At 41.9% G+C, this 14,437-nt stretch overlaps 1 protein-coding gene across 1 annotated transcript; it reads left to right on the top strand.

Moving 5' to 3' along the window:
* The first annotated feature begins 2,998 nt into the window (after positions 1–2,998).
* Positions 2,999–13,664, top strand: wdr45 (WD repeat domain 45). Its single transcript, XM_034229152.1, has 11 exons — positions 2,999–3,131; positions 3,315–3,418; positions 3,858–3,932; positions 6,208–6,312; positions 6,524–6,629; positions 7,237–7,331; positions 9,866–9,945; positions 10,466–10,674; positions 11,027–11,128; positions 12,069–12,214; positions 13,538–13,664. Exons 2-11 carry the CDS (start codon positions 3,370–3,372, stop codon positions 13,645–13,647), a joined length of 1,077 nt encoding a protein of 358 aa, XP_034085043.1. The 5' UTR covers positions 2,999–3,131; positions 3,315–3,369; the 3' UTR covers positions 13,648–13,664.
* The last annotated feature ends 773 nt before the right edge of the window (positions 13,665–14,437 follow it).

Raw genomic sequence — 14,437 nt, 5'->3', positions numbered from 1 at the left:
CAACTTCATTTCATGAGACTGTAAATCAGTAAGACTTCCTGCTTAGAATAGAAGAGATAAATGAACATTCTTGATATTCACCCCTGCGTTTCCTCTTTTGTTTGAGCTTCTATTTATAACTGGAGGGCCTTTTTATTGGGTATTTTACAGGCGGGGAAATACTCTTTACTGCACAGGCTGCAGTCTGTGAGGTCCTGACTCTTTATTGCACAGGCTGCAGTCTGTGAGGTCCTGACTCTTTACTGCACAGGCTGCAGTCTGTAAGTCCTGACGCTTCTTACTGCACAGGCTGCAGTCTGTGAGGTCCTGACTCTTTACTGCACAGGCTGCAGCCTGTAAGGTCCTGACTCTTTACTGCACAGGCTGCAGTCTGTAAGGTCCTGACTCTTTACTGCACAGGCTGCAGTCTGTGAGGTCCGACTCTTTACTGCACAGCTGCAGTAAGGAATACTGAAGGGTAGCCTGCTCTTTACTGCACAGGCTGCAGTCTGTAAGGTCCTGACTCTTTACTGCACAGGCTGACAGTCTGTAAGGTCCTGACTCTTTACTGCACAGGCTGCAGTCTGTGAGGTCCTGACTCTTTTACTGCACAGGCTGCAGTCTGTGAGGTCCTGACTCTTTACTGCACAGGCTGCAGTCTGTGAGGTCCTGACTCTGTACTGCACAGGCTGCAGTCTGTAAGGTCCTGTACTCTTTACTGCACAGGCTGCAGTCTGTGAGGTCCTGACTCTTACTGCACAGGCTGCAGTCTGTAAGGTCCTGACTCTTTACTGCACAGGCTGCAGTCTGTAAGGTCCTGACTCTTTACTGCACAGGCTGCAGTCTGTAAGGTCCTGACTCTTTACTGCACAGGCTGCAGTCTGTGAGGTCCTGACTCTTTACTGCACAGGCTGCACAGGCTGCAGTCTGTAAGGTCCTGACTCTTTACTGCACAGGCTGCAGTCTGTAAGGTCCTGACTCTTTACTGCACAGGCTGCAGTCTGTGAGGTCCTGACTCTTTACTGCACAGGCTGCAGTCTGCACAGGCTGCAGTCTGTGAGGTCCTGACGTGACCCATTTAGATGTTATTAAAGTGATGGAGACACTCTGGAGGAAGTCACTAAATGTCCACCTCCACTTTAGGTCTGGTGTTCAGAGGAGAGGTAGAAGACTTCAGTCAGATTACTGTTTCTGCCTTAAGTATCAACAGATTAGTAAAAACATTGTTAGATCTCAATCAAGTCTTTTAAATCAAGGAACATACAAGATCTGAGTACTTCTACTTTTACTACAAGATCTGAGTACTTCTACTTTTACTCAAGTACAAGCTCTGAGTACTTCTACTTTTACTCGAGTACAAGACCTGAGTACTTCTACTTTTACTCAAGTACAAGCTCTGAGTACTTCTACTTTTACTCAAGTACAAGATCTGAGTACTTCTACTTTTACTCAAGTACAAGATCTGAGTACTTCTACTTTTACTACAAGATCTGAGTACTTCTACTTTTACTCAAGTACAAGCTCTGAGTACTTCTACTTTTACTCGAGTACAAGACCTGAGTACTTCTACTTTTACTCAAGTACAAAGCTCTGAGTACTTCTACTTTTACTCAAGTACAAGATCTGAGTACTTCTACTTTTAACAAGCTCTGAGTTACTTCTACTTTTACTTAAGTACAAAGCTAATGAGTACTTCTACTTTACTCAAGTACAAGATCTGTGGTACTTCTACTTTTACTCAAGTACAAGATCTGCAGTACTTCTACTTTTTACTCAAGTACCAGATTGAGTACTTCTACTTTACTCAAGTTACCAGATCTGAGTAACTTCTACTTTTTACTCAAGTACAAGATCTGAGTACTTCTACTTTTACTCAAGTACCAGATCTGTGTACTTCTACTTTTACTCAAGTACAAGATCTGAGTACTTCTACTTTACTCAAGTACAAGATCTGAGTACTTCTACTTTTACTCAAGTACCAGATCTGAGTACTTCTACTTTTACTCAAGTACCAGATCTGAGTACTTCTACTTTACTCAAGTACAAGATCTGAGTACTTCTACTTTTACTCAAGTACCAGATCTGTGTACTTCTACTTTTACTCAAGTACAAGATCTGTGTACTTCTACTTTTACTCAAGTACAAGATCTGAGTACTTCTACTTTTACTCAAGTACAAGATTGCACAATATGTTACTTTTGCACTTGTGTCTTAAAGCACTTTGAATTGCCTTGTGTTGAAATGAGCTGTATAATCCTCCTTTTAATCAACTACATATTTTACTCATTACTGCAACTATATCACACATATACGTTTTATTATTTCGTTTTCAGGGCTTTATTCAGTTTCAGCCATTTGACTAGACATAGAGTCTATCCTCGTGCTGTGTGAGCAAAGTTTATTATTTCCATGTCCATTTGATATATCATGCATCCTCCAAGCGAACAGTACAACTAATAACAGAAATACACGCCTTAGTGGACCTCCTCGACCCACTTCACCATGATGGCTTTCCTGGCCAGCATTAAGAGCATTGAACAACGTCCTCGTGATGTGTTAGACGAGAGGACCGGGGACATATCCAAGCAGGTTCTACTGACACCTGTTGACCGACTGCTGTAGTGATATTTGCACATATTGCCCTCCAACATGTTTGAATGTTGCTGCGTTCCCACAAACAATGCACTACATGAGTCTTACATTTTGGACAACTCGGTCCCCGTCTTATACTTAGTTTACATAAGGACAAGTACATGTTGTGGAGGTAACTCTTTATATCTGTTACTAATTGAAATCTTAGAAGGTAGCTTCAAGAGTCCACATATCAAAGTACACTAAGATGTTCTCAACTCTCCAAGTGTGTCTGCCTTTGGATTGAACAATTTATTTGGATATAAAGTGTTTAGTTCTTTGTGATCCAGGAAAAACCTCTCTAGTAGGCGAGAGTCTCTTGAAAATGTCTTTGTTTTGATTGGTTGAATTACGAAGCGGAACAAAACCGGAAGCACGCGTCTTTGACGTCACAGCCTGAAAACGTAAACAAACCTCCGTGTTGCGACATCTCTGTTGTTGTTGTTGTTTTTGTCTGACAGTTTTGTCGCTTTTATTGCCTTTTAAAACCCTCCTCGTGGTCTCCAGTCTTCGTGTTCATGGTAAGACTTTATATTAATGTGAATGTCGATGTGAAAACGGATAATCAATCGCGTTAAAATCCTCGTTTATCTGATGCTAGTGTATGCTAACTAGCTCATATGCTAACATGCTAACAACAATGTTTTTTTATAGGGAAATTACGGGTTTTCCTTTAAATATCTCGGTTTTTTAATCTCTCACAGGTTGTCCTGGAGCTGTAGTTCCCCGGTAAGCTCACGGTAACCGGAGAGATTCATCATGGCTCAGCAGAGAGGAGTCAACAGCCTGCAGTTCAACCAGGACCAGAGTAAGCTAACACTTAGCATCAGGAGCTAACTGCAGCTACTGTATTCTTTAAATGAAGATGAGTCCTGCATTTAAAATGTTACTCCAACAGACATATTAAAGTATAACCAGCTAGCTGAATAGATGTAAAATAAGCATTGTTGGAAACTAACTAAGTACTAGTAAACATCTTGAGGTACTTGTACTCGAGTATTTTAATTGCATACTACTTTATACTTCTACTCCACCTTTTAATTATTGTGATGCCTGAACACTATAGTTTCTATCTATCTAATCTAACTTGTAACTATATTTATTTGATAGATGTATTTACTAGTTACTTTATACATTCAGATGTTGACGCACAACACCTATAACAACTTAGGAACATGAAGGACATTAAGAGCGTAAGTTAATGTCCCAAGTTGAATTTCACCCCTCTCTTCTTTGGATGCTCACAGGCTGTTTCTGCTGTGCGATGGAGACGGGGGTCAGGATTTATAACGTGGAGCCGCTGATGGAGAAAGGACACCTAGGTGAGAGGATGCGTTTATAAGATCAAGGTGCAAGGCTTTTATTGGTCATACGAACATAGTTCATCGTCATAGCTACAGTGTAGTTATGACGGTCACAGACTCCTCAACGGAGCCACACAATAACACAGACAAACAGAACCAGATAGTGCAATAAGTGTCTATATGCCAGTTATTGGAATATGATATATTAGATCAATCCTTTCTAAGTAGCAGCCAGATGAATGTTATGGATGTTGTTTCATAAGATAAGAACTTTATTGATCCACATTTGGGAATTGTTTGCGTTGCAGCAGCATAAAAACATTGTTCAATACAAAAATAAAGAAACAAGAAAGTAGAAAATATACGTGTTGAATTTACAAATGAAAGATAACAAGATATAAAGCGAGGCATTATGTAAGGGTTAATGTGCAGCGACGCTTCATGCAGATCAAGATCCCTCCGCCTCGCGTCGGGCTCCTGATCAGCCTGTCGACTGTGGCTGCGAGGGAGTGCGGTCGTCTTTCAACCAGAAGGTCGTGGGCTCGATCCCAGCCCGTGCAGCCAACATGTCGATGTTGCTCCCGATGGCCAACGGTGTGTGAATGTTAGTTCCTAGAGCAAGCGGTACTGCTCTGTGTGAATGGGGGAATGACATGTAGTACGTAAAGCGCTGTGAGGGTCGTGAGGACTGGATACAGCGCTATCTAAGTTCAGTCCATTTACCATTTTAGCCAGAATGAGCAAGTCGCTGCACATTATCCCGCTTATTACAAGGCCACATTCTCAACAAAGTAACGACATGACTCCCAACATTAAAGGTGGGGTAGTTTCAGAGAAACCCACTTCCTCACAGAGCCCCTCCTCCAACACACGAACGCGCACATGACCAATGAGGGCAGAGATGAGTCTGTGCCCAGATGGAAGGCTGACAGGCAGGTAGGCCATCCAGTTACTTTAGCCGGCTCAGATGATTGGTCGAGCTTTCTACAGCGCCACGGCTTCAAAGCACTTCAGATATTCATTGCTATCGGGACGTTAAGAGCATTCCATGGAATATAAGTGCTTCTGAAGGGAATCACCGACCCCACCTTTAAACAATGCTTTTATAGATTTAAAAAAAATGTTTTTATTGATTTTAAATTGACGTGCATCCGCTAAGAGAAATAGTCCGTTGTTACCGTTTGAACTACGTAGCAACGGCAGGAACGGCTTCCATAGCGCTTTTGAGGAGCTTTTTGATCACAGATTTGAAAACATCGCTGCTTGCTTTAAAAGTAGCACACTTCATGATGTCAAACCTTGGAGAGTATCTAGATATCCTGCCCTGATGCCAGAGGAACTGCACACTGAATATGTGTCGCCGTTTGATGTCTAGTCTGGACCGCTGCGTAAAAAGGAGGGTTTCTGCCCCGTTGCTTCTCCAAACTGCAAACAGTTAAATCGAGCGGACTTGTTTCTGCAGATGTGAGCGTCCTTAACAACGGTCAATAAGTGCCTGACAGCGGTCTGTCTGTTCTGGATTAACAACGTGTCACGTGTTCTGAATTGACCAATCAGAATCGAGTATTCAACTAAGCCATGTAATAAATATACATAAGTTTGTGACAGATGGAATATTAAATATTGAACTGAATATATAAATGTAAAATGTACAGTGAAGAGAAAAACTACGAGTTCTCTTTATTTTTTGTTTCTGTTCTGATTTTCTGTAAAGCGTCTTTGAGCATTAAGACAAGCGCTATAAACATCCCATGTATTATTATTATTATTATTATTATTATATTTGCATCAATGTTCATCTCTAGAGTGAATTAAGTACAAGCTATGTTAACATAACGCTGTAACACATTTCATAAAATCCATATATGAAATGACCGTAAGCAAAGGGTTAAAAAGACGTTCTTAAGAAGACAACATATTTGTAATTACTATATTTTAATCCAACGTGAGAGTTGGTTGGTATTTTCCCTGTTGTTAGCCTAACATACTGTGTGTGTGTGTGTGTGTGTGTGTGTGTGTGTGTGTGTGTGTGTGTGTGTGTGTGTGTGTGTGTGTGTGTGTGTGTGTGTTGTGTGTGTGTGTGTGTGTGTGTGTGTGTGTGTGTGTGTGTGTGTGTGTGTGTGTGTGTGTGTGTGTGTGTGTGTGTGTGTGTGTGTGTGTGTGTGTGTGTGTGTGTGTGTGTGTGTGTGTGTGTGTGTGTGTGTGTGTGTGTGTGTGTGTGTGTGTGTGTTGTGTGTGTGTGTGTGTGTGTGTGTGTGTGTGTGTGTGTGTGTGTGTGTGTGTGTGTGTTCAGACCATGAGCAGATAGGCAGCGTGGCTACCTGCTCGATGTTACATCGCTCTAACCTGCTGGCGTTGGTCGGAGGAGGAATCAACCCAAAGTTCTCTGAAATATCCAGTGAGTCTCGATGACCTATAATATGACTTTTTCCACATTCAACATTTTAAAAAACAAGATATCTAAACCTTGAGAAACCGATGGATGGACACAATATTCTTTAATTCTTCAATACATACTGATGGGATATCAAACACAGGGTGACATGGATTCATAATAATAAGCTTAATAATGGATTGAGTATAACTCTATTTGTACTCTTTGTTCACAGTGCTGGTGTGGGATGACGCTCGGGAGTCTCGAGACCCGAAAGAGAAACTGGTTCTGGAGTTCACGTTCACCAAACCAGTGCTGGCCGTCCGCATGAGACAGGACAAGTGAGTCATGCACCTGCACTCAGTTAGCCTTTTCTACAGTGTGTCAGGAGAAAACAACCCCTCTCTCTTCTCCTCCGTACCCACGTCTCTAAAAACGGGGAACAACGGAGCTGATCCAGATTTGCTGCGTCATGACCACATTACTAAAATGTGGGCGGGCTTTAAACCCACGGGCCAATCAGAAAGGTTGCTGTCAGAAACAATGAGACGTGTTCTGGAAGTGATACGGTCTGTGTTTACATTAGCATGCTAACACTCAGAGCTAACCTGTGCTGGAGAGAGTCTGTGTGAAGAAGCAGGAAATCAAAAGGAAGTCACCTTGTGGTAAACCTGAGAGAGAGAAAGAGTTTGAGCTCCATCCTGTTTCTGAGAGAATCCTTGATGTGGTTTGGAACATGATGTGGACTTTCTGATTCTCCTGCATGAGCTCTCGTCTCTTTTTTAATTTTTATAAAGTAACTGAAATATGTGAAGCTAGAATGATCGGTTTGGTATTTTGAGCAAAACACTTCATAGACATGTTTTTGTAATATATTTATATATATCTGAGACCTATAATATATGCCTAAAATACTTATAATCAACGTTTTGTTTGCTCCTACTCCAGGATCATCATTGTGTTAAAGAACCGGATCTATGTGTACAGCTTCCCAAATAATCCCGTCAAACTGTTTGAGTTTGACACCAGAGATAACCCCAAAGGTGAGAGGTCCTGCTTCAAGACTCAAAGACTCAAAGGTGTTATCCTCATATATAAGCTTCAGTGTAGAAGTGACGTTCTCCTGACCTGAGCTCCTCCCACAATGCAACATATACAAATACAACATAGTACAAGAAGTAGACATGTAAGTAGAATCTGATATGTACGAGAACAGAATATGAAATTAAATAATGTAAATTAAACATTAAATACGGTTTATCAGGGCTCGACATTAAGGACTGCCCGATGGCCCGATGGCCCGATGGCCATCTAGTATTTAACTCGGGCAATGAAGCCTCACCTGCTGGTTGCCCGATCGGGCAATCTATTATGCCAGTCTCATGCAGCTCGCGGATCAGTAATGAGTGACCCGACAGTAAAACTAAACATATCTATAACTAGTTACGGTAGTTTGAGAGGTCATTAAAATAGCTACGTGTGATATTCTAACCTGAAGTGTGTGTTTTGTTCCGCTCACCGCTGCATGTATTTATGCAGAGCTGCGTGTCGACTCGTCAGCAGCAGCTGATCTCTCTCTCCCGTCAGATTAGACTTCACTCGCGTTTATGTCCATATCGATCAGATCCAGCTAGTTCTAGCTAATGATAGGACTACCTGCTTATTAAAAGACACCTAAACAATAAGCGTAGCTATGCAACCGGGTGAGGCCACAAAGTATAGCGCAGCATTATGCATGTGTTTACATGCCCACCGGAACCCCGAGGCATTACCAACAGATCAACGCACAATCAACCCACACAGGACATCTCTTTCTCCACATTAAGTAGACATTAGAATGGACTCTTCTTGTCTGTCACATAAGTGGCGCAACTGAAGCGGTATTGCGCTAAAGGGAAATTATTTTGACCGAAGATATTTAGATTTGCCGGCTAACAGGAACTCTGACGTCGCCATTTTGTGTGCTTCACGGATGCGCTCGGCTCCTCTCGACTGCTGCTCGGGTCTGCTCGGTCAGCTTCCGGGTGAGGAGGCATTCGTTCGACCAATTTAGATAACATTACAAACATTTTTAACAGGGGCCATAATAGTGTAAATAATGTTTGTTTTGGCAGTTATAACTGAATGTAATGTTTTCTACTTGTTTCCATCTGGGAAGGCATCTGCCTTCATCAGATGGAAAGTGTCTTGATCAACAACTTAAGTATTTCTTATAGCTATGCAGGGCATGAAGCGAGCAAACACAAACAAGATCAAACAAACAAGTGAAATTAAAAATAAAATTGAAATTGTACAATATAATATTGTGGTGGTTCATCTTATAATTCAGTCTAGAGAACCAGACAGCATCTAAGACCTGCAACCATCTAAATGTTCTAGGGGGAGGCCCCCCAAACCCTTCGTGCGTCATTTTGTCCGCGCGCATTTTTCAGGGCAATCTCTATTGGGCTCAGGGCCATCTGTAAATTAGCTTAGACGGCCCACAGGGCCATCTCCCAAAATCCTTAATGTCATGCACTGGTTATTGCGTTGATAACTATTTATATTAGGGCTGTCAAGTTAACAAGTTAAAACAAATGAACGCCACTAATTATTTTAACGCGATTAACGCATGTGCATTTTTTGACCTCGGCCGCCACATAGTTTCAGAGCGCATCGAGTTTAAAATACCATCCGATCCAAGCACACTGCTGAGGCCGGAGACCGGAGCTTTCAGGCCAATTAACATGGTGGAGGGCGAGCGGCTGCGTGATGTAACTCGGGTCGACTGCACGTATGAATCGCCTTCCAGAGCCACCACTGTGTCGACAACACAACTGGCATGAAGTCCAAAAAGCGAAAGGAGGATTTAAGAAAGACTCACTGGAGACCACTGGACTTCACTCAGTGAGGACAGTCACCTCGGGCCACAGCGCATTGTTTTGACCCACAGTGGGGACTTCAGTCTCTAGCTTTGACAGCTATGAAAACAGAGGAGCGGCTTTTCGCCGACCACTTCGCCCACACACACACACACACACACACACACACACACACACACACATACCATGTATACATCACTTCAGGGGACATTACATTGACTTACATGCATTTCCTGGAGACTTATCCTAACCTTAACCCTAACCAACACATGCCTAACCCTAACCCTAACCCTAACCAAGTCTTCACCCTAAAATTAATGATTCCCCTCATGGGGACCTCCAATTTGTCCCCATAAGGGAGGCAAGTCCCCACACGTGACTATGTAAACAGATTTAGGTCCCCACAAGTATAGGAATGCTAGACCACACACACACACAGTATTATTGTATGAGAGAGGTTCCAGGTTGAATTGAGGCGGATATTTGTCATTGTTCAAATGATAATAAACATTTGCATAAAGCATATTTGTCCACTCACATGCAGTATTCAAAACTTGAAAAATATCCCTCTAAGGAACATTTAGAACAGATAACTCATTTGCGATGAACTATTTTAATCGACTAACAGCCCTAATTTAAATTCATAAGTAAAGAAGTTCTCCGTCTGTTTCCTCCATCACTGCGTTCTTTAAATGAATGTTCTCTTGTTCCTCCAGGTTTGTGTGATTTGAGTCCCAGTCTGGAGAAACAGCTGCTGGTGTTTCCAGGGCATAAATGTGGAAGCCTGCAGCTCGTAGTGAGTCTCACACCCACGGGGTAATCTGAAGGAAATCAGGGGGTCGACTCATTTGTAGCACTTCCTGTCCCCTTTGTGTGGAGGTCAATGGTTTTATGAATGTGTTTTTGGTTGTTTTCCTGAAATAATAATCATTTCTCAGATTTCAATTTTTCTCAGAAATTTGACTTTTTTTCACAAATTTAGAATTAATCTAAAATTAAGAATTTTTTCTGATTTTTTTGTCCGAATTGTAATTTAACTCTCGGTTCTTGATTTTTCTCAGATTTCATTTTTTCTCAGAATTTAACTTTTTTCTCTAATTTTGCCTTTTTTTCACAAATTTAGAATTGATCTAAAATTAAGAAAATTTTCTCAGATTAATTTATTTTGGATTTTTTGTCATAATTTGAACTTTAATCTCGGTTTTTGACTTTTTCTCAGATTTAAATTTGTTCTCAAAATGTTAACTTTGTTCACATCCTCCCTGCACCGCTGTACAGAATATGTTCAATATAAAACAATCTTGTTTTTTCTCCAGGATTTGTCGAACACGAAGCCCGGCACGTCCTCGGCTCCGTTCACCATCAACGCCCATCAGAGTGAGATCGCCTGCGTGGCTCTGAACCAGCCGGGCAGCGTGGCGGCGTCCGCGTCTCGCAAAGGAACGTTGATCCGTCTGTTCGACACCACGACACGAGACAAACTGGTGGAGCTGCGCCGGGGAACAGACCCCGCCACACTCTACTGGTACACACCCATCACATAGCTACAGTGTGTGTGTTTTTAATATATATTTATTTATTGTATTTAAAGACCTTGGACTTTAAGGAAACAAGGATATTGTCCAAAGTGCATTTCATAGTTTTAAAAATAAATGTGTGTGATTGTCAGACAGAGAGGCATTTAACAAACTATAGCATAAACAGCTCTTAGTAGTAAATCAAAAAGGTGTTTAATTAACTTAAGAAAGTCTTCCATTTGCAGGGAGGGAAAGTAAGCAATCACAGCGACTACTTCTGGGACATTTTAGAGATAAAATAAACTATAAAAGACGTGTGTCTGAGGCTCTGATTCTCTCATTTGTTGATTACTTTTCCAGCATCAACTTCAGCCACGACTCGTCCTTCCTGTGTGCGTCCAGCGATAAAGGAACCGTCCACATCTTCGCTCTGAAAGACACCAAACTGAACCGCCGCTCAGCGTAAGCTTCCTCTAGCTCGACACCACCTGCTCGATCACCTGTCTTATTGTCAGGTTCTTACGGTCATCCAAAACCTGGACACGTTTTGGAAAAGTCATGGAAACGTAACTAAAGTTGCATCAAATATCATTTATATTTTAGCTAATCGCCGAAATAGTGATACTATGATAATAAATACTGTACCGTGTAGTAATGAAGATAGCACCACAGCACACACCGTGTTTCAGATGCAGACCTTCTTTCCTGTTCCATGTTAAAATAAAGCATTCCGAGTCGTTTGTTTGGTCATGGAAAAGGAACCCTGTCTTATTAGTAAAGCTCTTCTGCGCCATCAGGCTGCATCGAGGCGCAACCAGACACAGTGCAAACCTCTTTAATGCAGTTTCACCTCGGAGATGATCATTCCCCCCCCCCCCCCACATTTTGACTTTCTCAAAATGTTAACGTTCTGTTTTTGACTTTCTTTTCTCAAATCTTTACTTTTCCTCATCATTTTTTTATTCTGCATAAATATATAAATATATATTTATATTTATATATATATATATATATATAAATATAAATATATATTTATACCTTCAGCTCCTAATTCTGTTTTAAACTCTCACACATCTGTCATATCTGTGTTTCCTTGTCTCTTCTTCCTGACTTGCTCTGCCTCCTGAAAACGTTGTGTGTGTGTTGTGTGGTGTGTGTGTGTGTGTGTGTGTGTGTGTGTGTGTGTGGTGTGTGGTGTGTGTGTGTGTGTGTGTGTGTGTGTGTGTGTGTGTGTGTGTGGTGTGTGTGTGGTGTGTGTGTGTGTGTGTGTGTGTGTGTGTGTGTGTGTGTGTGTGTGTGTGTGTGTGTGTGGTGTGTGGTGTGTGTGTGTGTGTGTGTGTGTGTGTGTGTGTGTGTGTGTGTGTGTGTGTGTGTGTGTGTGTGTGTGTGTGTGTGTGTTCAGGCTGGCGCGTGTGGGGAAGGTGGGCCCTGTGATCGGTCAGTACGTGGACAGTCAGTGGTCGTTGGCCAGCTTCACGGTTCCCGCTGAGTGCGCCTGTATCTGCGCCTTCGGGAAAAACACGTCCAAGAACGTCAACTCCGTCATCGGTGAGCAAAACCGGGCCGGAGGCGATGTGGAATTTATTTCATTTATTTTAGACTGACTTTAATGATTCTCTGATCAGATGGTGGTTCCTCTCCTCTCTTTGACCCGGGCCCTTTCTCATTTCACTAACTCCCCTCCTCGACTCCTATCCTCGACTCCTATCCTCGTGTCTTAGTCCCGCCCACAGGAGGGGAGCCGAGGAGGGGAAGCAGCAGGCGGTTAGAGAAACTCCTCTCCTCTGAGCGTCATTTGAAAGAGACGTCCATTAATGATGACAGGAGGCACAGCCGTCTGTCTGACGGACAGATGTGTTCATGACCACTTCTATATTTACTTTGATTCATTCACAGAGCGGTATAATGAGACAATAACAGCTACAGATGCACACACACACACACACACACACACACACATATATTTACATATATATACAATTTCAGAATCAAACAAGTATGAGAGCACTCTCATAATAACGTAACACAACCAGAGTCTGGATATATCCCCATTTTATTTTGTGAAGCACTAAATGGTTTTAGAAAAATCTGGACTCTTAGTTTGTTTGATATCTACTAACCTAAAGCACATAAAGAGAGTAGGCCTGTTCTACTGAGTGATATATATTATCAGTGGCGACTGGTCATTAGGGACACAGCCCCCCCACAAAAACATAAATATATAAAATATATTTTAAAAATAAATAAACACAAGGATAAGTGTGTTATTGTTGAGTAAATAACAGTGTGGTTTAGAAAAGAATACGAAATTAGAAGGAAAAAACGATGAAACAATACAGATGTCAGTATTCTGAGCCCCGACTCTCCCCATAACTGACGGCAACAAAAGTCCTACATTATTCAATCAAAATAAAGAAGTAAACACAATAAGTGTGGTTTGATATTGAGTCAGAAAAAGGTTGATGCTGTGAGAATGGATCTAAGGACAGCATTTCTCCGCGATCCCAACTCCTCTATTACCAACGTTCAGGGAGCTCTATGCAAGCCAATGGGACGCCCTGAGAGTTGAACCTCGACGCTAAAGGGCCCCCCTGTGTTGGAAAGTGACGACAGGGACCCTGACATAACGTCAACATAGGCCGAGTTGGGAGTGAGAATGTGTTGACCTCGAAGTGCATTTAGAGAAATGAGATGTCCTTCATCATGGCGCGCTGAAATCCATTTCCGGGTCACTACCGGAGGGCCGAGGAGGCGAGGAGGCGAGGAGGCGAGGAGGGGCATGAGAGGAATGAGAAAGGGCCTCAGTGTTGCTCAAAAACAGTCTTGTGTTATGATGTATTGTTATTGAAAGAGTTCTTGGTCTCCCTGCAGCCATATGTGTGGACGGGACCTTCCATAAGTACGTCTTCACCCCCGATGGAAACTGCAACCGAGAAGCCTTCGACGTTTACCTCGACATCTGCGACGATGATGACTTCTGAGGAGGAGGAGGAGGAGGAGGAGGAGGAGGAGGAGGAGGAGGAGGAGGAGGAGGAGGAGGAGGAGATCTCTGGAGTGTGTGTCAGTGTGAATATCAATAAAGTTTTGAATAGCCTGTAACAGAAAGCGCATCTTGTCTAAAGATTACAAACAAACTCACATCTAAAAATAATCTGCTGTTTTCACGAGAGGAAGTCAAACTGCAATTAAAATCCTTTTTGATAAGAAATGAATGTTGACGTCTCTTGTGTTTTCTCACCCGAATAAAACGTGTTGAATTTATTTATCTTTGAGCGATATGTTCTCTCCACGAGACGCGTGTTTGTCTCCAGCTGAAAACCATCAATGCTAAAGTTCATTTTATTCAAACTATTACAAATTCTCGTACGTCTTCAGATACAACGACGAACATTAGAAAGCTTCATTCAATAATAAGAATAATGCATTTTATTCATACAGCGCTTGTCTTGAAACTCAAAGACACTTTACGAGGTAACAATTAAGGAAAACAACACACTTAAAATATATAACAGCATTAATTACAGATTAAATGAGTTTATAAAATTAGTTATAGTTTCTGGAAAGGTGAGTTTTGATTTGTGATTCGAACACGGTGAGATGTAATGTTTGACAGAGCACTAAATCTGGTGATCGTTAGAGAAGTGAAAGGACAATATATAACTGTTAATAACTGTAATATACACCTGGCTGCTTTAATACTTGTCTTTGGCTCTTTTCTGCTGTAACAATGTGCATGTCCTCTCTGGACTAACAAAGGTATTCTGAAACAAA

This window comes from Gymnodraco acuticeps, unplaced genomic scaffold (genome assembly GCF_902827175.1).
Source record: "Gymnodraco acuticeps unplaced genomic scaffold, fGymAcu1.1, whole genome shotgun sequence".
Lineage (NCBI taxonomy): Eukaryota > Metazoa > Chordata > Actinopteri > Perciformes > Bathydraconidae > Gymnodraco > Gymnodraco acuticeps.
The sequence above is the reverse complement of the archived record's forward strand: the minus strand, read 5'-3'. Positions and strand labels throughout refer to the sequence as shown.

Excerpts from the sequence above, each read along its gene's own strand:
- wdr45 (XM_034229152.1), top strand. The coding sequence starts at position 3,370 with ATGGCTCAGCAGAGAGGAGTCAACAGCCTGCAGTTCAACCAGGACCAG. Across the intron at positions 11,129-12,068 it reads AAACTGAACCGCCGCTCAGC|GCTGGCGCGTGTGGGGAAGG; the intron begins GTAAGCTTCCTC and ends GTGTGTGTTCAG. Across the intron at positions 12,215-13,537 it reads GAACGTCAACTCCGTCATCG|CCATATGTGTGGACGGGACC; the intron begins GTGAGCAAAACC and ends GTCTCCCTGCAG.